The sequence below is a fragment of the Micropterus salmoides genome, unplaced genomic scaffold (assembly GCF_014851395.1).
Source record: "Micropterus salmoides isolate LMB-PRFRI ecotype aquatic unplaced genomic scaffold, ASM1485139v1 Ms_hic_scaffold_13, whole genome shotgun sequence".
Lineage (NCBI taxonomy): Eukaryota > Metazoa > Chordata > Actinopteri > Centrarchiformes > Centrarchidae > Micropterus > Micropterus salmoides.
In genome coordinates this window covers 26,272,019-26,295,605 of record NW_024040374.1, presented here as the reverse complement: position 1 = coordinate 26,295,605, position 23,587 = coordinate 26,272,019, and the positions used below count along the sequence as shown (strand labels likewise).

The 23,587-nt window shown below is 42.5% G+C and overlaps 1 protein-coding gene across 2 annotated transcripts in view; it reads right to left on the bottom strand.

The window, feature by feature from the left end:
- Positions 1 to 66: 66 nt before the first annotated feature.
- wwc3 (WWC family member 3) overlaps positions 67 to 23,587 on the bottom strand; it is a 33,844-nt gene continuing 10,323 nt past the window's right edge. The window contains exons 2-23 of one of the 2 annotated variants that reach the window (XM_038716598.1): positions 21,932 to 22,041; positions 21,537 to 21,737; positions 21,004 to 21,080; positions 19,360 to 19,439; positions 16,317 to 16,446; positions 15,688 to 15,837; positions 12,893 to 12,966; positions 9,576 to 9,824; positions 8,673 to 8,762; positions 8,009 to 8,580; positions 7,810 to 7,930; positions 7,297 to 7,377; positions 7,121 to 7,207; positions 5,868 to 6,063; positions 5,484 to 5,654; positions 3,136 to 3,254; positions 2,875 to 3,028; positions 2,620 to 2,784; positions 2,384 to 2,476; positions 2,069 to 2,299; positions 1,857 to 1,984; positions 67 to 849 (exon numbers count right to left, since the gene is read on the bottom strand). In XM_038716598.1, coding sequence (XP_038572526.1) covers positions 783 to 849; positions 1,857 to 1,984; positions 2,069 to 2,299; positions 2,384 to 2,476; positions 2,620 to 2,784; positions 2,875 to 3,028; positions 3,136 to 3,254; positions 5,484 to 5,654; positions 5,868 to 6,063; positions 7,121 to 7,207; positions 7,297 to 7,377; positions 7,810 to 7,930; positions 8,009 to 8,580; positions 8,673 to 8,762; positions 9,576 to 9,824; positions 12,893 to 12,966; positions 15,688 to 15,837; positions 16,317 to 16,446; positions 19,360 to 19,439; positions 21,004 to 21,080; positions 21,537 to 21,737; positions 21,932 to 22,041 — 3,346 coding nt within the window. In that variant the 3' untranslated portion in view covers positions 67 to 782. Of the gene's footprint in view, positions 850 to 1,856; positions 2,300 to 2,383; positions 2,477 to 2,619; positions 2,785 to 2,874; positions 3,029 to 3,135; positions 3,255 to 5,483; positions 5,655 to 5,867; positions 6,064 to 7,120; positions 7,208 to 7,296; positions 7,378 to 7,809; positions 7,931 to 8,008; positions 8,581 to 8,672; positions 8,763 to 9,575; positions 9,825 to 12,892; positions 12,967 to 15,687; positions 15,838 to 16,316; positions 16,447 to 19,359; positions 19,440 to 21,003; positions 21,081 to 21,536; positions 21,738 to 21,931; positions 22,042 to 23,587 lie in introns of both variants that reach the window. The other variant, XM_038716597.1, reaches the window with a different exon arrangement.

The following is a 23,587-nucleotide window of genomic DNA, read 5'->3' as shown; positions in this document are numbered from 1 at the left end:
TCATCCCAGCAGAGGTTAAAGAAATCCTGTTTCTCACCGGCATCTGAAACACATCAGATTAAAAAGCAGAGTGTCAAGACGCGGTTTAATGGTTTTATCTTCACAAGAGGTAACACTGCAGATGTTCATACAGACATCATAAAAAAAATCTGAATACAGTGTTTCATATATTCATCCATATATTGAAAGTACATGAAATATTAATTTTAATAACATAACAAAAGGACAATGACATTTGTAGTAAAGGTGGATTACAAAGTTACATTTTATGTAAATAACTCTTAAGAATTAGGTAACAGAAAATAAAATCAGACAACAGTTCCATTTAACTGCATGTAAAAACATTGAAGTGCTATTTGTTCAAAGCTACAAAATACACTTAAAAAGCAGGAAGCGTTTTTATTAATTTCCTTCAAGGAAAAGTACTATAAAATAAGTTACAGTACAGTGAATTTGTCCAAGCCGACTTTTGATCCCATCTTCCAGCCTTTTGTAAGCACAAACAACAGAAGTAACTCATACAGGAGTAAAGAGATACTGTTTCCATATGAGAGGCATCCTCTCCAGAAAGGAAACGAACAGCCGTGCTGTAGTCGATAACTGTGTCAAGTGAGTTCATGTTTATAAAAGCAAACACTTCTGAAAATGTGAAACCTTCTAATCTTCAACATCCTCTTCGTGTCACCCTGTCCGCGTCCGTGGTAGAAAGAACTTTGTACTTCATGAGCTCAGAAAAGTTGACAAATACTTCATGTTTAGTCACATAATACAGAGGCAAGCTTTCATACGTCGTCAGCCGGCAAAGGAGGTATGTTGAACCTTGGTCTAGTGAAAAAAGCCATCTTCTCTCTGCAGACAAAGAAAACAAAACTTAAGTTCACACATTCTGATTTATTTTGTAAAATAAAAGCCTGTTTTCGAACAAAATAAGGATTGCTACTTTATGTCTGAGACGCCAAGATGCTGACCTAAATGATGACAGTCCTGTTGAAAATGTTTTCTTAATGTATAGTTGTGGAGTGAAAGACACCATAAAAACAATTAATTAATTTTCCAGGTTCTAATAATTTGTCCCTAGGTGAGGTGTTGTATCTTGGTATATGCCAAATTATGTAAAATTAAAAATACTCTTCCAACTAGCAACCTAGTTAACGCTGTCCCTCATGTAGTATTGGACCCATATAAGAATACTTCTATTTCTGAAAATTGAAAAAGTATTATATTGAGGACAAGACCATTACATATTTACATACACACTTAGTGTGTGCTAAATTAGGGGTTGCTTGTAGCCTAAAAAGGTATTCTGTAGAGTTTTTGACCTCCAGTTGGCAATGCTTTCCTTAGTGGGGTTTCTGTTTTGACAAATGGCTTTACACTATGATCTACAGGTGGTGATAACGCCCCAAGAAATGCAGCAATGCTAGCAAGCAGATTTCAAAACTGACGAAAAAAAAAAAAAGGTAAAATAAATAAATGCGCTCGACATGTTGACTTCAAATATGCACAGTGTGCTCAATTGAGGAACACTTACCAGAAACGGAAACTTTGTAAACAAGAAAACGCCACAGGATACATTTAATGTTACTAGTCTAGCCAGTTCTTTAAGTCTGTGGCCCAGTTTAACCTATGGGCGTTTCAGAGTGAAAATGAGTTATTGCATCTCCCAACATCTTTACTACAGAAAACAAAAATGGGGACTGCAAAAAGAAAGAAAAATTGTTATATGGGGAAATTGTGGTTCATTTGGATATATGTCACTTTACTGAATAACTTTCACTGTGACTTAAATCATTGAGGATTACATTCTCAGTGGAGTAACCGTGTGAAAGCTGACCAGAAGGCAGCACATTCCCAACCTGAATGTCTGCACAGGTAGCGGCTCCTTATGGCTCTGCCCCCTCATCTGCAGAACCTCTTTGGAAGCCTTCCTCAGCCTCCTCTCTGCCGCCTCCTCCTGCCTCTGCTCCTGCTTGCTTTGGCTGGCCTGTAGCAGGACAATAACACAGTCACCTGCTGCCGGGCGAGGCTCAGTCTCACATGGCTTATGAAAAGCAACTTCCAGTCTCACCTGTCTCTGGGCCTCTCTGAGGAGGCAGCGGAAGCGCTCGTCCCTCAGGGCCCAGTGTGGGAGCTCGGTGTCCTCCCTGGCATGCGGTTCCTCCAGTCGCAGCTTCAGCTCCCTTAGAGCGTTCAGCTCCTCCATCAGCTGCCTCTGACGCGTCCTGCAGGCCTGGAGGTCCAGCTCCAGGTCCAGGGAGGTGCGTGTCGGCTGCTCGGCCAGGGAGGAGCGGTACGACTGCTGCTCACACACACACACACACACACCTTAGAAATTTGACACTAAACACTTTTACATGTGCAAGCCTGAGAAAAAATTACGTACCTGCTTATATCTCAGTGTTCTTCTTTCCAACGTGTTCCTGACAAAGGGAGATTTCTTTGGTAGAGTTGAGCTGTCACTGTCGCTGCGATATAACTGAAAGATAAAGAGCAGTTCTTTTATGAAATATTAGCAACAACAGAAGTCAGTCAACAACGCTGACAACAACCTGCAGCACACTTAAAATTTAATAAAAAAGGGAGGAAAATGTTCCTTTTTATGTGTGTGCAATTACTCACCCTGCAGACATACTGACTGCGAGCACCAGGAGAGAAGGTCTGAGAGCGAACGATGGTGCTGCCGCGCATGAACGGCGAGGCGTGACCCCAGCGCCCCCCCCTCTCTTTGGGCCGAACTCGCACCGGCTCTGGGAACAGGCCTTCTGTCATGGTGGCCTTCTCCACCTGCGACAACAAATCAGTAAATGCATCTGTGATTCTTAGGGTGTCAGTGGATGGAAAAAGGAGCAGTGACACACTGCTGCAGACTTTCACCTTCACTGTGGAGAGTTTGCTGGTTGTCTGGTCACAGCGCCCTCCAGTGGTGATGCAGATGCCCTCTGCACACAGGCCCTCTGAGTAGGGAGCTGTGAATGCTGTGCTGTTGCTGTTGCTGCAGCCACTGTCCACTGACTCTGCCTGCCAGCTCCTGCAAAACACACCCTGGTTACTTTCACACACACATGCTGGAGGCGTAAGAAGTGAATTGTGTTAATGACATAATAAAACTTGGCTCAAGCTAGAAAATGTTGCCACCTCTCAGATGCCACCTCCCCCGGCTCATCCTTCTTCTCCAGCCTCTGCAGCTCCAGCTCTGCCTCCCGTTCCTCCAGATGGGTGGTGGTGGTGCGTGACAGCAGAGTGCATACAGTGTCCTGTAATGTCACAGATCAAATACCATCTTCACACTGTCAGCATTCTTCCTCCCCCCTCTGACTTGTGAGATAGATTCTTGTCAGTTTCTCACTTTAACGACCTGCCCACCTGCACACTGTAGGCTACAAGTTGCACAGCTGGATTTATACTTGAACGCATTTAATGCAGCAAATGAGTTATTGCTTTCTTTTTTTTGTATTGTCCCAACAAGAGGACGTGACACAGGTCTATAAGATCTCCTAAATTTCTCACGATCAGGTCGTCCATAAGCAGGCGCACAGCCGAGCCCTCTGAGTTGTTTTCATTCTTATCTTGAGTATTCACGAGATGATTATGGGGTAGAAAGCTACTGGACACTTCCACCTCTTTAGACTCACACTCCCCTCCAAAAGTATTGGAACGGTAAGGCAAATTCCTTTGTTTTTGTTGTTCACTGAAGACATTTGGGTTTAAGATCAGTATGAGTAGGAGACGAGTTCAGAATTTCAGCTCTCATTTCCTGGTATTCACAACTAGATGTGTTAAACAACTTAGGACATTTCACCGTTTGTATTAGACCACAGCATTCTTAGGTGAGCAAAACTAATGGAACAAATCTTAAAGTAAATAACGTTTAATATTTGGTGCCATAACCCTTGCTTGCAATAACTGCCTCAAGCCTGCGACCCATCGACATCACCAAACTGCTGCATTCTTCATTTGTGATGCTATTCCAGGCTTTTACTGCAGCTTCTTTCAGTTCTTCTTTGTTTCGGGGTGTTTCTCCCTTCAGTCTCCTCTTAAGGAGGTGAAATGCAGCTCTGTTGGGTTACGGTCAGCTGATTGACTTGGCCAGTCTAAAACCTTCCACTTTTTCCCCTGATGAAGTCCTTTGTTTTGTTGGCAGTGTGCTTTGGGTCTTTGTCCTGCTGTGTGATAAACTTCCTCCCAATTAGTTTCAATACATTTCTCTGTCCACTTCTGAATTCATTCTGCTGCTACCATCATCAGTTACATCATCAATAAATATTAATGAGCCTGTTCCAGAAGCAGCCATGCACGACCAAGCCATGACATTACCTCCACCATGCTTCACAGATGAGCTTGTGTGCTTCGGATCATAAGCAGTTCCTTTCTTTCTTCACACTTTGGCCTTTCAATCACTTTGGTAGAGATTAATCTTGGTCTCATCAGTCCATAAGATTTTGTTCCAGAACTTTTGCAAATTTCAATCTGGCCTTCCGAGTCTTCCTGCTGATGAGTGGTTTGCATCTTGTGGTGCGGCCTCTATATTTCTGCTCTCTGAGTCTTCTTCCAACAGTGGATTGTGATACCTTCACCCTGCACTGTGGAGGTCACTGCTGATGTCACTTACTGATGTTTTGGGGGTTTCTTCACAGCTCTCACGATATTTCTGTCATCTACTACAGTTGTTTTCCTTGGCCGACCTGTTGGACGTCTGTTGCTCAGTACACCAGTAGTTTCTTTCTTTTTCAGGACATTCCAAATTGTTGTGCTTGCTATGCCCAATGTTTGTCCAATGGCTCTGGTCGATTTTCCTTCTTTTCTCAGCTTGACAAAGGCTTGCTTTTCTCCCATAGACAGCTCTCTGGTCTTCATGTTGGTTTATCCTCTTTAACAGGAAATGCACTCTTTATAGGTTTGAACCAAGGATGAAAACTTAGACTAGTCATGCAGAGCTAATTAATGTTTGGACAATCAACCTAAAAGGCAACACCTGGGCAACAAGAAACATCTGTCAGTCACATGTTCCAATAGTTTTGCTCACTTGAAAAATAAATGAGTTCAAACAAAGGGTGGTATGTGCTGAGTTGTTTAACACATCTAGATGTGAATACCAGGAAATGAGAGCTGAAATTCTCAACTCTTGTCTCATACTCATCTTTTGATCTTAAACCCAAATGTCTTCAGTGAACAACAAAAACAAATCATTGCTGATGACACACATTTATATTTCACCATAGGACATAACATCATTAATTTCCAATGATTATTATTAATGTAACAAACTTTTTTTTGTTAATTACATTTATCTACCCTTTTCTTTTCACTTAATGCTCTAATTGGATTTTAAAGTGCGTCTGTAAAACACATATCCACCCCTGCCACGCTTCACCCCTGCCATGCTTCTCTCCATCTCCCTGAGGCTGATACCTGAGATCACTTATGTCGTGCTGCTACTCGACACTGCAGTTATTAACCTGACAATTATATGTATGTGTGTTTACCATGGCTCTGGGCCTTTGCTCGTCTTCCTGGCTGTCATGGTGTCTGCGGTGGCCAAGGCTCTTCTGTTCAGGCCTGGGCAACTCTGTCCCGCTCAACAACTGCACTCGCAGCCAGTGGTAAACCATCTCTGCACTTCCCTCACAGTCTGCCAGGCTCACCTGGGCTGTACCCTGCAGGAACACACAGAAAAATGTCGTTAGTTTAAGTTTGATATCAACAGATCAGCTTAGTTCAACATGTATGATGAAGGCCTGGCATTATGGAACTATCTTAAGAGAACAAAATCGGTGCTGCTGTTTCATTCATCCATTATCCAGCATCAGTGGGTGCGTTGCTTCAGGGCCAGCTTCAGAGTCTGGAGCTACTCGGCCTTTCAGACCCACCAGTAGTTCCTCTTGAGCCTGAGGTCCCAGCGAGCAGACGGACAGCTGCAGAGCACACACCGCCAGGGCGTTTGCAGGGACAGGAATGCGGAAGCCTTCGTTGAAACTCATGTGGGACTGCGGCTCCAACGCCGTGCAACAGTAAAACGCACACGCCCTGCTGGCGTCCAGTGGAATTAAGTGCACCTTCACATACCTGGACACGAACGGAACAATATACATAATGTGAGATTTCTAATTATTGACAACAGCAATGAGATAAATGTGATGTGTGGTCCTCAGTCCGAACCTCAGTTTGTATAACTTCACTTCAAACATCAGTTGCTGATTCTGAACATGATGAACATGTAGCTGCCCTTACTCTAAAAATAAGCCACCGTTAAGCCAAGAAAGACAGCTTTTTCTTTTATATGCATTTTTTTTGACTAAATGTTACATCAGAGTTGAAGGCACTTCGCTATGTGGTGTAGAAATTATTTTGTTCACATTAATGTACTTGTTATGTAAAATTTGACTATTTTCCAAAATTCGTGCCACCTTGCTGAAAAAACGTTTTTTCACTTTCTTGCAGAGAGTTCGATCTCTCACGTCTGTTTGGTAAATATGTAGCTGGAGCCAGCAGCCAGTTAGCTTAGCTTAGCATAAAGACTGGAAACAGGGAAACAGCTAGCCTGGCTCTGTCTGGTGTTCGAGCTCTAAAGCTCACTAAATAAACACGTTATATCTTGTTTGTTTAAAAAATACAAAAGCTGAAGTATAAAAAATCCCAACCTGTGGTTTTACAGGATCTAAACAAGCAAGCTAAAAAAGTAGTCAAATCAGAGCCTATTTCAAATTTTTATTTCCATTTAGAGGATTGTTTTGCCATCTGATGTATAGTATGTAGTGTATATATGAACTATTTAACTGAGAATGTATTAATTTATTAGAATGTATCCTCACTTTTTATTTGGAAAAACCCAAATGATGCAAAGATTTGCCCAAATTATCACAAGTCGCCAAAAACCTTTTACCTGCCCCAACAAATACATTGAGTGGAAATCTTCCAACAGTGTTGAGAGACAGAGGTCGGTTCACCTTTGGACAGAGGCAGGCTAACTGTTTCCCCTTGTTCCCATTCTTTGTGCTAAGCTAAACAAACCATCTCCTTGCTTAATATTTAACACACAGAGTTGGTATCTTCTCATCCAACTCTCGACATGAAGGCGAACTGTCAAACTATTCCTTTAATCATGAGAGCTGAAAGTTCTTACACTTTATAGCCGTCCCTCACAATGGACCTGTTCAAATTCTTGAGCTGCAGCAGATGTAGCCGGAGACACTGAGAACTGGACTCCCACCTGTTTAGAGGAAAGTGGAATACGGAGTTAAATACTAACACAGAGTAGCCATGCCACCCACGTACAGTCCACACTAACAGTTTACTCACAGAAGTCCCAGTTGGATCTGGGTGGGCTCGCTCACAGAGCTCAGCTCTTTGATGTATGACATCTCATCAGACTCCTCTGCCCTGTTGGAGGAACGACGAAGGAATAAATAAACTGTGTTCCTCTCTCACTGGACACAAACATTCTGTATAATCGTCTGAACATAGTCCAGTGACCCAAAACACCATGATGCTATTATGAGCAATTTCTATGTGAGTGTGATATTAATACATCATTTTAAGATGATTCCGATTTTAACATACATTTGTAAGATTCAAAAATTATATTTCTGTGCTTGCTTTTTTTTTTTTGTGCAGACACTGATGTCGACACTGTGTGATGGCATTAAATCCCACTTGGACAAGAGGATACAAATACAACAACTGTCAAAGCTGAAAGTGGTATGTATTTTGAGCGTTGCAGTTTTCTCCTCCGTCACTAGGAAGCGCAGTTGCACCAGAGAGCTGGGGGTTTATGTTCTGTTTCCGCAGTTGTGAGGGTGGATCTCCTCTCACCTTCTGCCCCAGGCCTCGAACACACCGCTGTCTGTGGCCAGAGCATCCTCAGAGACACCTGCAGAGACTCTCCTGGCCCTCCTGCCACTTCTGTTGCCACTGTTTCCCCTCAGAGTCACTCCTAAAGTGGAAAAGAAACCCATTTAATCATCAGGTAGTCCTCATTCTTTGGGACAAGGATCACACCTCTTTTACTTGCCTGTGGAAGTGAAAGCCCCCTGGACCCCGCTGTCTCTGTGACTCTTGCTGTCCAGCTGATGCATGGCGGTGTGGCCGACCGAATCTTCGCTGCTCACCATGGCAGTGTGTGACAGGGGTTGCGACTGGGCCCGCAGCCCCTCTAACAGGCCGCGGCCTGCCTGCTCCATGTATTCCTCCGTCATCTGGGTGAGAGGGCAGTCCTGAGGGGCAGAGTGGTAGGGTGTGTCCATGGGAGAGCTGGGTGGCGACAGGGAGGAGAGAGAGGAGCGGGAGGAGAGGGAAGCCAGGGACTGCGGGGTGTCGTGGGAGCGTTTGGTTTTGCTCTGGGTCAGGGGGTCGGAAGTGAACATGGAGCAGTCTCTGGACAAGGTCTCTGGAGCCAGCAGGTAACGTAGGTGGGGGTCGAGCGGCTCGCCAGCCCCATCGTGACGCTCGTACTGGGGGAGACCGTAGATGTCACTAAAACTGATGGAGCTGAGGGAGCCTCGGCTGGACGCCAGGGAGCCCCGACTAGAGGCTAGAGACCCGCGGCTGCTGCTGGACGACACCGTCAGAGAGCTAGCCGACAGGCTGGAGATAAAGAACATAAGAGACACATAAGAAAAGACACAGAGGTGCACTGAAGAGCAACTAAAAACTTGAAGAATGAGTGTGTGCCACACCTCTTCAGCTGGGAGTGAAGGTAGGTGGTGATGCGTGTTGCCTCCTCCAGCTGTCTCAGCAGAACGTTCCTCTTCTCCTGCTGCAGGATCCTGTCATGAGGTGCACATTGAAGTAAAAGAAATTCAGTTAGGTTAAAACAAGTTAAATGAGCACTTGGTCACCACCAGGTCCTTGACTGAGTGGTAATACTGCAGGGCAATATCTGTTCTATCCTAAAAACCAAAACAATGATGTATGAATCTTTACTCCACTCTAAAATCAAGCAGCCAGCAGGTCCACATCAGAAAGCAGGATAAACTAGGCTATAGTGGCACCCAATTCACCCTCCAATACAAAAAGCATGACTGCAATACTAAGATGCCCCCATAGTGAACACACAAGGAGACATTTTACTAATCTTTAAAATACTCCACAAGAAATAAACATAAACTGTGACTTTAGAAACTGTCAATACATGAACAGCAGCCAAAAATCAAGGGTTTATAGTATGCATACTGTCAGCATAATTAATTAACTTTCCAGTGTGAACAAACCACATACTTTAAAATGCTTACAATCAGTGCAGTATGCAAAAGGGACTACAGTGTTCCAACTAATCAGTTTAGCATGGTGAAGATATGTGGCCTGTCCATGCAGCATTAGATTCATGTGAAACCAACTGGCTTCCATATTTACATATCAAAATCATAATAAAGCTATATTTGTTGTAGATGAGATGATTGGGCAGAAGAGGTCTCATAGGATAGACCATGTCGGTAGCACACAAACATAAATAAATAACAATAAAACTGTCCCAACAAACTTCCCAGTTAGAAAAACATTTATGTTTTATGGGCTACTGTTAGTTGCATTTCTAGTTTGTACAGTCCTAGTACTTGTACTGAGAGACTCATCTTTCTCACCTCTGATTGGCTCCCTGGCTCTGGGAGCTGTGGGCCCTCTGCACCTCCTCCTCCAGCCTGGAGCGCTCCTCCTCCAGCTGCAGCAGCGTCTCTGGAGTGTGCTGCTGCTTGCTGATGAGGATGATCTCCTGCAGGAGGGCCTCCTTCTCGCGCAGGAGCTGCATGAAGTCCCGGTCGCGGTCCGCCTCAGCCCGTCCCGACCAGCTCTCACTGTCCAGCTGTGCTAGCTGGTGCTGTATAGTCTGCACCCTGAGACAGCGAGGACAGAACAATGTAGTGCGAAACGCATAGCCTTGCTGAAGCCAGATGTGTCACTCTCAGTGAATATATATATATATATATATATATATATATATATATATATATATATATATATATATATATATATATATATATATATATATATATATATATATATATATATATATATATATATATATACACACACAGTGGGTACGGAAAGTATTCAGACCCCTTTAAATTTTTCACTCTTTGTTTCATTGCAGCCATTTTCCAAAAATCAAAAAAGTTCATTTTATTTCTCAGTAATGTACACTCAGCACCCCATCTTGACAGAAAAAAACTGAAATGTAGAAATTTTTGCAAATTTATTAAAAAAGAAAAACTGAAATATCACATGGTCATAAGTATTCAGACCCTTTGCCGTGACACTCATATTTAACTCAGGTGCTGTCTATTTCTTCTGATCATCCTTGAGATGGTTCTACGCCTTCATTTGAGTCCAGCTGTGTTTGATTATACTGATTGGACTTGATTAGGAAAGCCACACACCTGTCTATATAAGACCTTACAGCTCACAGTGCATGTCAGAGCAAATGACAATCATGAGGTCAAAGGAACTGCCTGAAGAGCTCAGAGACAGAATTGTGGCAAGGCACAGATCTGGCCAAGGTTACAAAAAAATTTCTGCTGCACTTAAGGTTCCTAAGAGCACAGTGGCCTCCATAATCCAAAATGGAAGATGTTTGGGACGACCAGAACCCTTCCTAGAGCTGGCCGTCCGGCCAAACTGAGCTATCGGGGGAGAAGAGCCTTGGTGAGAGAGGTAAAGAAGAACCCAAAGGTCACTGTGGCTGAGCTCCAGAGATGCAGTCGGGAGATGGGAGAAAGTTGTAGTAAGTCAACCATCACTGCAGCAAGCCACCAGTCGGGGCTTTATGGCAGAGTGGCCCGACGGAAGCCTCTCCTCAGTGCAAGACACATGAAAGCCCGCATGGAGTTTGCTAAAAAACACCTGAAGGACTCCAAGATGGTGATAAATAAGATCCTCTGGTCTGATGAGACCAAGATAGAACTTTTTGGCCTTAATTCTAAGCGGTATGTGTGGAGAAAACCAGGCACTGCTCATCACCTGTCCAATACAGTCTCAACAGTGAAGCATGGTGGTGGCAGCATCATGCTGTGGGGGTGTTTTTCAGCTGCAGGGACAGGACGACTGGTTGCAATCGAGGGAAAGATGAATGCGGCCAAGTACAGAGATATCCTGGACGAAAACCTTTTCCAGAGTGCTCTGGACCTCAGACTGGGCCGAAGGTTTACCTTCCAACAAGACAATGACCCTAAGCGCACCGCTAAAATAACGAAGGAGTGGCTTCACAACAACTCCGTGGCTGTTCTTGAATGGCCCAGCCAGAGCCCTGACTTAAACCCAATTGAGCATCTCTGGAGAGACCTGAAAATGGCTGTCCACCAACGTTTACCATCCAACCTGACAGAACTGGAGAGGATCTGCAAGGAGGAATGGCAGAGGATACCCAAATCCAGATGTGAAAAACTTGTTGCATCTTTCCCAAAACGACTCATGGCTGTATTAGATCAAAAGGGTGCTTCTACTAAATACTGAGCAAAGGGTCTGAATACTTATGACCATGTGATATTTCAGTTTTTCTTTAATAAATTTGCAAAAATTTCTACATTTCTGTTTTTTTTTTCTGTCAAGATGGGGTGCTGAGTGTACAATACTGAGAAATAAAATTAACTTTTTTGATTTTTGGAAAATGGCTGCAAAGAGTGAAAAATTTAAAGGGGTCTGAATACTTTCCGTACCCACTGTATATATTTATTAAAAAGAAACATTATCCCGCATTGTTTCTCTTGCAGCCCTCTCCCTCAGCTCACATCACACACTTCACAATATCCCAGCAAATAATTGTATTTCCCAAAAAATCTAAATATTTAAAGCTGTAATAATTAGGGTTTATGTTGGTACACTGGCATAAAAAAACATGATTTTACATGAAAATTAATCTTGAAATTAGGCCATTCTTTTGACTCTACATTCGTGAAGTCAATTTCCTACATGGCTACTTGTTAATATTTGTATGAGAGTTGACTGAGTTACCTGCAGTGTTCAGCACTGCCTTTGTGTACTCTGCACACGTGTTTATAGCTATATGGCAGAACCAGCTGCATATAAGACCACATATTTGAGCCCAGCAGACAGTTCATGCTGCGACTATAATGACAGCGTTCAGCAAAGTAATTTCTACCCGAGCCACAACGCTGCATCAGCTAGTGGTCTTACAGGTGTGTATCACCAACACATTTATTCAGACAGACTTAAGTGGGATCTCAGAGTCCTCAGCTCTGATGAAATAACTGTGTTTATGTGTGCTGGATTTCAGACAGAGTGACTCAGTGACAGAGCATGCAAGTTTCCACAGGTCTCCTTTCTCTCGCCCTCCCTCCCTGATGTCATGGTTGGCATTGCTGTTGCTGGGTCACCACAGCAACATGAATCTTGTTTAAAAAAAGTGTGCATGGAGCCAGCGTAATAACACAGTGACTCTGCTGCAGCTTTCATCACACTGCTGGAACATACACAGTCCAAGCAGAGGTGCATTAATAATTAGATAACACACGGACATACTTGTGCTGAATTCATAAGCTAACAGAAATGCAGGCTTTTGTCAATGTTGATTTTGCCAACGTATAATTTAGTGCTATAAGGTGAGCTGGGATATATTTAACTAAACAGTGTGTATATTAAACCACCTTGCGGAGGAGCAGGGTGTACACCGAGGCAGGCGGTGGGCAGTGCTCTCTCCGGCTGCGCTCACAAAGGCAGCACACAGTCAGCAGCAGCGTGGCCAGAGAAGAATGTGACCACCCAGCTCATTCCGCTGGCCAGACGTCGCTCAGTAGCCACAGCCACCGTGCGCAAATACTATTCATAACATGCCCTCCCACTGTACAACGCACAGGCCCTGAGGATCGGGCCTACGGGGCCTGTGAGTCAGGGCTGCATGCCGGCGTCATAGTATACTACGACTGATAAACAAACCAGACATACTTACTTTTTCTTGGCTTCCTCGTACTGCCAGTTGACTCTCACTTTGTCCACTAAATGCGAGGAATCTTGGGAACCATACTGAAAAAATGACAAATAAAAGGATTGAAATATACATAGCGATAGAGACATGGCTTACAGGAACAAGTGTGATCAGAATATTTGCCATTAGTCAGCTGATCATTCTTTTACGGCAGAGGTTTTCAAAGAGTTTCACTTCTCTATATTTACTAATGACTTGCCTTATGTTTTGAATTAACTGTAGTGCTGCTTTATTCGCAGATGATCCAACTATTCATTTTGCATCAACTCATATAAATAAAATTAAGAAACACACTTCAATCTGAATTACAACTAGTAGTGAGCTGGATTTGTGAAAACAGACTTGTCTTAAATGTCGCAAAAAACAAAAGTATCTTGCTCAGGGCTAGACATGCCACTAACAGCGATCATCAATCCTGCCTGTCACTCAAAGCCTCAAACAATGAACAGGTTTAAGAGGTAAATTTGCTTGCTGTCACACTAGATAGACAGTTAACATGGGAGAAAAATATTCCCTTTTTCTTACATCTGCCATTAGAAAGCTGTTCTTACAGGCATTAGTTTTATCCCACCTTGATTACTGTTTGGTCAAGTCGGGCCAAAAAAAAAGATCTGTTTCAGCTACAAATAGCTCTAAAGAAAGACTCGCACTGGCCTGCTCATCTGGTGTCAGGCTGAGCCCAGACCGTGTGCATGCCTCTCCTGGCTTAGAGTGGAAGAGAGGACGGTATGCAACATTATTAAATTCTTTAGGAATATTTGTTAAAGAAAATAACCAACTTGCCTTTACTCAAAAATAAAGTATGTGAGAAACCAACATACTTACTATACTCAGCAGGCTACTAAGGATTATCTAGTCATGCAAATACCCAGGACTGATGTGGTGTGCAGATCTGTAATGTATACAGCCATCAAAATGTGGAATACCTTACCAGTTTTTATTGTGTGAGCACGCTGTAAGGCCAGTTTTAAAAGACTACTAAAAAACTACTTAACAATAATTCAAACATTGATGAGCCGAGGTGAATGGCTTGTTGTATTATTGTGTGGATGCTTTTTGGTTGACAGTAGTTTGCGGGAACATTTATACACACAGTGATACTTTTTTATAAAGCATTGTAGGTCTCTTTTTTAGATGTACTGTATGTATAATTTGTATGTTGGATGTTATGTTTGTTGTATTTTATGTATATTTTGTCTTTGTTGCATGTGGACCACAGGAAGCTGCTGCATTAGTGGCAGCTAATGGACATCCAAATATATGAATAAACAAATAAAGTGTATCAACAACATCCCCATGAACTCCCACTTGAACCCTTTATTTTTTAACTTTTTTTTGAAAATTAGACAAATCAAAAGTATGCCGAATTAGCTATTAGCAGTTCCTGTTTGCAATGTACCCATGGATGTACACACCCTATCCCTGGATTACTGTGATACTGAAGACATGGGTTAGTGTTAATGATTCTTTGGCAAGTTCTTATAAGTAGTCTGTCGCTGAAATAAAAAAATATGTGTCAGGTCTGTGTGTTCAGATTTGACTGAGATGTTTAGGGCTGCACGATTAATCTAATCGCAATCGCAATGTCGTCATGTGCGATTACATAACCGCAAAACAGAAAAGGTGTGTGTGACACTGTATTCTCTGTGTGCCCTGCAGTCTGCTCATTATCTCCGCCTACACCGGGCTCTCGCATGTGCCCCTAAAACAGATAAACCTGTGCAATGAGAAATATGATTTAAGAGCAGTGTGCCAGTAACTTAAGACAACAACCTACAGTAACCCCCCTCCCTGCCAAGCTGCTAATTGTTTAAAACATAGTCGGACTCGCCACCGCTCTTTGACAGAGAGACGTCAGCAGCAGCTGAAGAGGTATGACAGAAGAAAACTGGGAGAAGATGAGGAAGGTTTGGGTTTGGCTCGCTGGCTAATTAACGTTAGCTGTATTGGTGCCCTTAGTTGTTCTTCTCAGTCACTTTTCTCAACTGACCAATCACAGCATGGATGGGGTGGGACATTAAAAAAAGTTTCACGTACTACAGCAAACTTTACAATGTTGAACAATATAAGATTATTGACAAGTTAGGACTTAGCATTAACAAATTAGAGACCAATGTGGAGCCTTTATCCTGCACAAGGATTTAATGAATAAAAACAACCCACAGAAATTAAACAGCTGTAACTGGATATAATATTCAATTAGTGGTAAAAAGTATACTATTATATGAGATTATAATGAATGTAGTATTTAACATATTATTGTTATACTAGCAGTATACTATTAACTAAACATTATACTAATTTATTTCATACACTCTGGTACAGTTCCTCCTCCAGGGTCCTGTGCCAGGATGCTAATATGTGCTGCTTCTAGCCACCTCCTCTGTAGAGCAACACGCTCCCCTTGTTCTGTTTTAAATCTGTTTGACTAGTTATTCTTATAAATATTGTTTAACTTTCTTCAAGTTGAGAACAACACATTTCAAAATGTCAGTATTTTGTGCATTTTCCTTGATAATCAAGCAAGCAGACCCATAGTACCAGTTGTTCCATTATAATTGAATTGCAATATTGTCCACAATAGTCGCAATATAAAATACAAAATACTTTTTCTCCAAATCGTGCAGCCCTAAAAATGTTGATGCTAATTGTGGCCCACGACTCATGTCTCTATATCCGCACAGCCCCTTCTACTGTCCCTCACAGTCTGAAGACCTTTGTTTCAGGGGGAGACAGGGAGGAGTAGCAGTGTCTCATACCTCTCCCATGATGTCCGTCTGACAGCCAGTGTCACAGTACTGCTGCAGATTGCACGAGTAACCCACGGTTCCAATGCTGTTCGGCACCTCGCTGGCCGAGTCGCCGATAGACAAGCTGCTTTGGAAGTTCAGTGTCAGCTTCGCCAGGCTCTGTGGGAAGAAATACCGATCAGCGACAAAACAGATCAAAAACATGGAATCATTTCCATAATAATATAATGAGATTTGACCAATATCTCACTGATAATTGTTGTAAAAAAAAAAACATTAAAATGTGACCAAAAATCACAAAGTAAATAGTCAAAGCCATGTTTCTCATTTCAAATTATTTAAGCATTTAAAGGTGTGTCCATTGACTTCAGTATGTGTTCAGAAATAGATTGTGACACTGCCAGGAAATGCCTCTGCAAATGTGGCCCGACAATCAGACTGAATCATCATCTATTATTCATTAGATACTCAATTACATTTTTTGCTTTGCTGACAAACTCAAGGGTGGCGGTGATTCATGTGTCTGGAAATGTCCATTATTTAAAGACAATGATGAGAAGCAGCACAACAGAAGAGATTAACAGACACTAGAGGTCAGCAAAGAATACTCCAACAAGAAGAAGAGGTACATCAGATACCTGGATGAGGTCCTGCCTCTCCTTCTCGCCTGTGCTGATGGCCTTCTTGATGCTACGCAGCTCGTTGAAGATGGCTTGAGCCTCGTCCAGCTTGTAGTTTGTCTGACTGCAGGACATCTTCCTGTCAATCCTGCGACACGGACACAAGATGTCAAGATGCCTGCTTGGGCACTGAGTTTTGACACTCAGGTATTAAAAACTGCTTGATGTCCTTTTGTTTTGGGGACTGAGATAGCAAGAAAGAGTCACACCCGAGTGTTAATCAAGCAATATTATAGTCCACAGTCTGTTCATTTGCCAACGTGTTTTCCTCCCTCCTCCCCTTTCTTTCCTTAGTTTATTTTGTCTTGCTTTTCCTTTTGTTAGAATCTGTATTTTATTCTTATCTAGGTTGAGTTCTATGGATCTTCCTCCAATCAGTTGATAAAAACACATTTTGTCAGTTCTGGGCTTCAATAAGGTTCAATATTAGAAGTGGATGTGCTACAATGGATTAGCAGATTTGGGAATTTGCTATAACATTTTATAACATAATTGTGGGGAAGTTATTACATTTTGATGATGTTCCTTTAGCACGGCAGATACGTTTTTGACTTACTTTGTGACGTGTCGGGAAAAATACATAAAATGTGGGGGAAGGAAGAGAAAACTGGTAAAAAATGTGTCGAAGCACGAAACTATGATCATGTGGCGTCAATAAGAGCTTAGTTGTAATGTTATTTACTTTTTTCCAATCCTAGAGAAATTTCTTAGCTAAAAAGGTATAGCAGAAAAAAAAACTATTATAACAGTGAACACACCATCATACACAACGATCAAGTAGTTTCAAATTAAGAATGACATTTCTCGCTCACTTACTAGCGACAGGGTGGGGGCTTAATGTTGGAAACAGCTCAGTGGAAAATAAGTCACAAAGAAAATCATCAGATGAACATCTGAAGTATTTTTGCGTGGGAGGGAACATTCACATCCACTCAAGTGTTTTTTTTTTAGACTGTGGTCAGTTATGAAATACTGACACTGCATGTGACGGGCCAGTGTAAATGCTAATCTCTGTTTGTTTTCGCATGCTGAGATATTGTTTCAGCCTTTAAAGTGCTGTATTGTAAAAGACTCCCTCTTTGAAGGGGGAAATCATAGCTACAAGCTACTCAAGACACTTAATATTTAAAGAGAAAAATATCCTTCCACAGACTGTTTGATTAACATCTCTGTAGCTTATAAAATAACAAAAACAGACTGATCCAGAATCCCTGCCAACACATGATGAATAAAACAAATCTGCTCTTCTGCTTTGAAGAGAATGGTATTCTTCAGTGTGGTTTGAGGAGGGGGTTTGGTTGGTTTGCTGGCTGGGAGCTGGAGGAGTACGGCACGGTGCCTCCTGCATCACTGGGGCTGGCACGTGGCCCCCGCTCTCACCACAGCCCGCTTCCTTCACTCTCCTTCAACAGCAGGTACTGTTCATCCACCCGACCCTGCCCTTCCTCCCAAAACAAGCTCCGCTTTGTTCCCCCCCACCCCATTGGCAGGGCCTGGGAGTTTATATGCTTAGCAAAAAAAAAAAAAAAAGGCACTACCACCCCTCAGTGCCTGCCTGTACTGACACCCCCCCGCACCCTGTGTACTGCAGAGAAGCTAATATGCTCACATATTCTTAAGCAATAGGTTGTAGGTTGATTAAGTCCTTAAAACCACCTGCACAGGGAAAACACGTGTAGTGTCTGAACATTTGGGAAATTTGTCAAGATAAGGCAGAATACAGATGAGCAGAAAAAGATACTTGTACGCCAAACTGTCCAAAAGAGATAAACTCCTGACTCTAACTCCTTTCAGGCGGGTAGTGATGAGGGGGTCATTTTCTACGTCAGAAGCTGTTTGTTTACTTTATCTGAGGCGACATGGCGTAGAGAACAATTAGCTACATTGCTGACAACAGCTGAGACTGGGAAAACAAAACAGCCGTAGGGTTCCTCCTGGGCTCAACCCTACTGGGCAAAAGAAACAATCGGACGCACACACAAGCACAGGCAAACAAAGGCACAAACACGTATACGAGCACGTAAACACACACACACACACACACACACACACACACATACATACATACATACATACAGGCAAAAACTCAAGAGGAGGATGTGTCCATGTTTTCTGCAAGCTGTGTATTCTCCTGGCTATTGTGGGAATCACTCGAGTTGTGTATTATCTAAGAGATAAGGGACTCTGCCAGGACTCAGGAAGTGCAGAGGAATTTGCTGCCAGATATCCCTGTGTTTTTGAAAATGCTCTCAAGCACACCCCCCTTCCTCCCTCTCTCTCTCTCTCTCTCTCTCTCCCCCCGTCCTCCCCTCTACATGGAGGAACTTCCTCTCCAGGCTGAGCCTTGGCTCCCTGCACTCCACTGGTGCATCCTCTTCCTGAGGTGGAGTCCCCTTTTCCATCAAAAACTCCCTCCATTTGCCTTTTCTCAAACGCTCTCTTTTTTTTTCCTCTCCCGAGAGGTGGAGCTTCTACTTCTAACATGAAATTTGGGACTGCTCAGAAATGTTTCCAGCACAACAGACACTATGTGTATGTGTTTAAATACCAACACAAACTAAAGGAAAATGGGAAACTGCCTCTAAAACACAAGCCAAGGAAGAGTATCCTCCTTCTTGTTCTTTGAAAATCCTCTCATTTTCTACATGAGTCAAAGTGTTTGTTGCACCCTTTCCGATGTAGTTGAACTGAATAATGTTTAATAATGTAATTCTATTTTTATAACTATTATTGTGATGTTAAAGAGAACCAGAAATGAAAAAGGGATATTCTGAATATGAAATCCTGCTGTGAAATATTTAGTTTGAACACAAGGGGACATGCAGAGAGGAAAAAGAGGTGAAAGCGAGTTTGTGGTGTGTGTGAAGTTGAAGATAGAGGACAAGGGAAAAAGGGAAAAGGGCGCTGGGTGGGGAGCAGCAGGGCCGAGTGTTGTAGGAAGGAGAAGGGTGGCCGTGGGAGGAAGGGTGGGCCTGGGACACAGAGGCAGAGGAACACTCACTCTTGCAGGGTCTCCACTCCCATTTCCTTATACTGCAGCTCTTGCTTCACCTGGGCCAGCTCCTGCTTCAGTCTGGAGAGCTGATGACACAAGGCCAAGCACCCGGTTACCATGGCACACAATGGGCTTCTCTCACCACCAACACCGGCTAAAACTGCCTCGTCATGACTATTCACATACAGGAATGCTCTGCTGTGTTTATACAGACACACACGTGCACGCGTGTGTATGCGCGCACATCTGCACGCACAGTGGTTCATGTACTTAGGCTTTCTCTCCTGAAAAGGATGTCTGATTAGGGCTTAGTTTTGGAAAAATACTTAAGATTATAACTGTGAATGTTGTCTGTAATAATTTAATGTGGTCATATATCAACTTTAAAGGGGCACTCTTTACACATTAATATCAGTTGTATAATGTCTTCTGTGGCTTTCAAGCTTGAGATCTATAACCCTGATGATTTACCAGGCAGGGAAGATCTGATGAACGGTGCTGCTGAGTTGCATTATGGTATATTATATGTAGCATCCAGTGTTTTTAGGGGCTTTACCCAGACTACGGATTGAAAATCAGGATATCTCAGCCTCTGCTGCTTTGATTTTGACAGTTTTTTTGTTTTTTGTTTTTGTGTCACTACCTTCTTGTCCGCCAACATTATGAAAGCCCAGTACTACTTAGAAGTGCACTCAGTAGAAGTGCATTGTGATGACATGATCATAAATAGTCTGTGAATTAAATAACGATTCCAAGCTATAAGAAACATGCTCCCAATGACAATGGAATAGGTAATGTCTACCATGGTCCCCGTCTTTAGTTTTCTAGTTTAGCATGTTAGCACGCGAACATTAGTTTATTAGCACTAAACTCAAAGTTAAGTTGAGGCTGATGGGAATAGTTTTACAGGTAGGTCATGAACTAAAATCTTGGAGAAACTGAAATTTTGAACTGATGATGGCGCTAAATCAAAAGCCAGTGTATCAAGTTATTCATCCTCTGGGGACCAAGAAATTAATATTGATTTCAGCCAGCCCTAAAATGAACAACGTTCACTAAAGATTACAGTGACATTTACAGAAATAAAAAAATATTGGGCAGTGATTTTTATTGGAAACATGACTGGCCATAAATCCCTTTGACACATGTTAATTTGTGGGTGTAGCCGGGGAATGGCAAGTCGATCAGGAAACTTAACAACTGGTCATCATTAGTTGATAAGGGACAATCGTAACATTACTGTGTCATACAATCCTCAAAAACATATACGTCAAATATGTACATTTGCACAACAACAGCTCTCTTTGAATTTTTACAGTTAACAACATTAATTCAATGAATAATCTCTGACTGGAATTTGTATTGGAACATTAAAATTACGTGGTCCTCATCTTTTCAGTACAACACTTGAGGTTAAAATGTCCCCGATCCAGGAAACACCCTCACCCATGTGACTGATCTCAGAGAAATGTCCAACTTGGACCTGTGAGTCAATGACCTAGCCTCTGCCTGACCTTTTGATGATGATCTCATCCTCATCCTCTTGAGGCCCCGGGCCAGAGCCACAGTATCCTGTAGGGGCCACACCCCAGCCCCCTTTTCTGCCCAAAAGGGCCCCTCAGCCATTGTTCTCCTAAGATAATGACTTACCCGCTCTCGCCTACAAGCTATTTCCACTTTTATTTGGTCAGGATCGTATTTCGCGTTTGAGGACGAGCCGGATAGCGCTGTGAACACAGAAAAACAAAGGACACAGCAGTTAGTTGATAGGGATGATTTTGAAGTTAACTTGTAAAGCTAAGAGTTGAAGGAGGAGCCGGTGTCGTCTCACAGCCTTTGCTCTCTGTGGACGCCCCCCTGGACGCTTTGTGCGTGACAGCTGGCTAGAGTCGGAGGTTAAACTGGGTGGAAGTGGTTAAAAGGGCGGCTGGGTGAACCAGGAATGGGGATTTGAAAGATCTTCTATAGATCTGCACCCCCACCAGTTCCTGAAGGGACATCAGCAATATAGCATGTCCAGCCAACATAATTATGTCAGCTCAGGTCAGGTTTTTTGTTGTCAGGGAGCCCTCCAGTTCACACATCTCTCATCCTTTTCTTTCCATGCGGGCATATTTTTTTTAATCATAAAACACGGGGTTGAGTGGCAGGAGAGTAAGCATGACGATTTAGTGTTGCCTTACTGCTGGTGATGGAGCGGTTGTCCTCAGAGAGCTCGTGGAAGAGCAACATTTCCTGCTGAGCCAGCTCCAGACGCTGCTGCTTGACCAGGTACATCTCCTTCTTGGCTTTGAGGGCCTCCTGGGCCACCACAAGGTACTCCTTCAGCATGCGCTCCTGCTCCTGTCGCCACTGGGTCCGCGGGTTCTCAATCTGGGTGGTCTCTGACAACAGGACACAACACAAGTGACTTAAAAGCACATAATCCTATAAAGACGTGATAATATTAATCAGAAAAGCAAGAAGGTCCTGTGGTACCTTATTTGAGACACAAAAGCCTCAGCTGTCAGTGAGCTCTGTGTTTATGTACATTTCTTAAATTCATTCAGTGCTTGGAGACAAGTGGGAATGTACTTACTGTTGATGTGGTCGATGTAGTAAACTCCCACTTGCTGGTCATAAACTTCCTCCCACCCGAGAGGCAGTTCATCTCCAACACAGTCGGCAAACGTCAGCGGTTTGGTGATCCTGAAATGATTTAAAATCTATTCAGTGCAATAGAAACCCCAAGGAATGCGCATGTGCACTTTAATATCAGCTTAAGAAACAACAACATTACATTACAGTATCTATGTTAATTGCATTGTACATAGTCTTACAGAAGTCGGTTTTTTTGTTTGTTATGTATTTTTTCTTTTTAGCATTAACGGGCCTATAGGGAGCTCTGCGCCATTAATCATGTTTATAAAAGGCGATCAATGTAAATCAAGGGGAAAGAAGCAAAAAGTAAACATTCATACTAAAGAATATTCTCTAACCCAGCACCCTTAAGCACAAGTGCACCTTGTTCTAGTCTTATGTTTTGGACCAAAGTATTACCTGTTGCTCTTTTAACAATTATCCAGGGTGATCATTTCAAAACCACAAAAAAAACCTCTAGTTTCACAGCACACACAAAAACAATCAATGAGGAATAAATACAGACAGGGTATGTTCATACATTTCTATGATGCACTTAAATTGTTTGTGCAGGCCAATATCACAAATTTTTATGCGTCTAACTGCTTTATTAGGTAACAATTATTTGCTGCGACATACGATTTTTATAAACTGTTCATATCAAATGGATACATTACTAAAGCCAAATCTTTGAATGTGTGTTAGTATTATCAGTATGTATGTTTTTAAAAACTTAATAGAGCACTCAACGCCAAACTTTCAGCTGTTGTATACATAAAAAGAACACAATTAAAGGATACTGCAGGTTCACCAATAGAGGCAGAGCTTTATCTGGCTTGAAATGATTGTCGGATTTATAAGCTTGTGCATTTTACAAGGTTACAAAAGGTGTTAAGTTCAGTGCTCCTCAGGCAAGGAGCAGATCAGTCCGGGTGGTCAGGAGACCAAACAGTTGATAATTCTGAAGGAAAGCTGAGGAAATAACAAATTGTCAAAGAGTGCAGTCTTAATAAACTGTGTTTCAAGCCTGGAGACTTTTCACGCACTAATATTCTCAATGACTGAACCCGGACAAACCGACAACGCACTGGCTACAAATGCCCTATGAAGCTAAAACACATTTAGTATAAAGTTTTATTGAGACCAGTAACAGGATGTTATCTATACAGTCACAACAAAAACCTAGTCTGTGAGGTCTCAACTGCACATTAAATCAAAAGAGAGACATTTCCTGTCAAAGCTAATGGGAGTTAACAAGGGCTAGCGTTGACTAAAGCTAAAAGTACTCACTCAATCTTTGAGCTAACATCTTGTAATGTCATTTATTATCCCACATATGTAAGACAGCAGCTATATCCAGTTAAGGAGAAAAAAAACCTGCTAAACTAGTGCTGCCAAAAAGTCCACTAGCCTGGCCGGGCAGCAGTAACCACTGTCTCAGCTTTTGACTCCAGTGGAATTCACGATTTGGTTTGTTAAAGCTATATTACCAAATTGTATTAAATTGTAAAGTAAAACATTTCATATATTTATGTTTTGAAGCCTTTTTTCTTGAGCATCATATTTTGTGTATTTACGGCTCTGTGCCTTTGGAGGGTGGCAAAGTTGTGTGCCC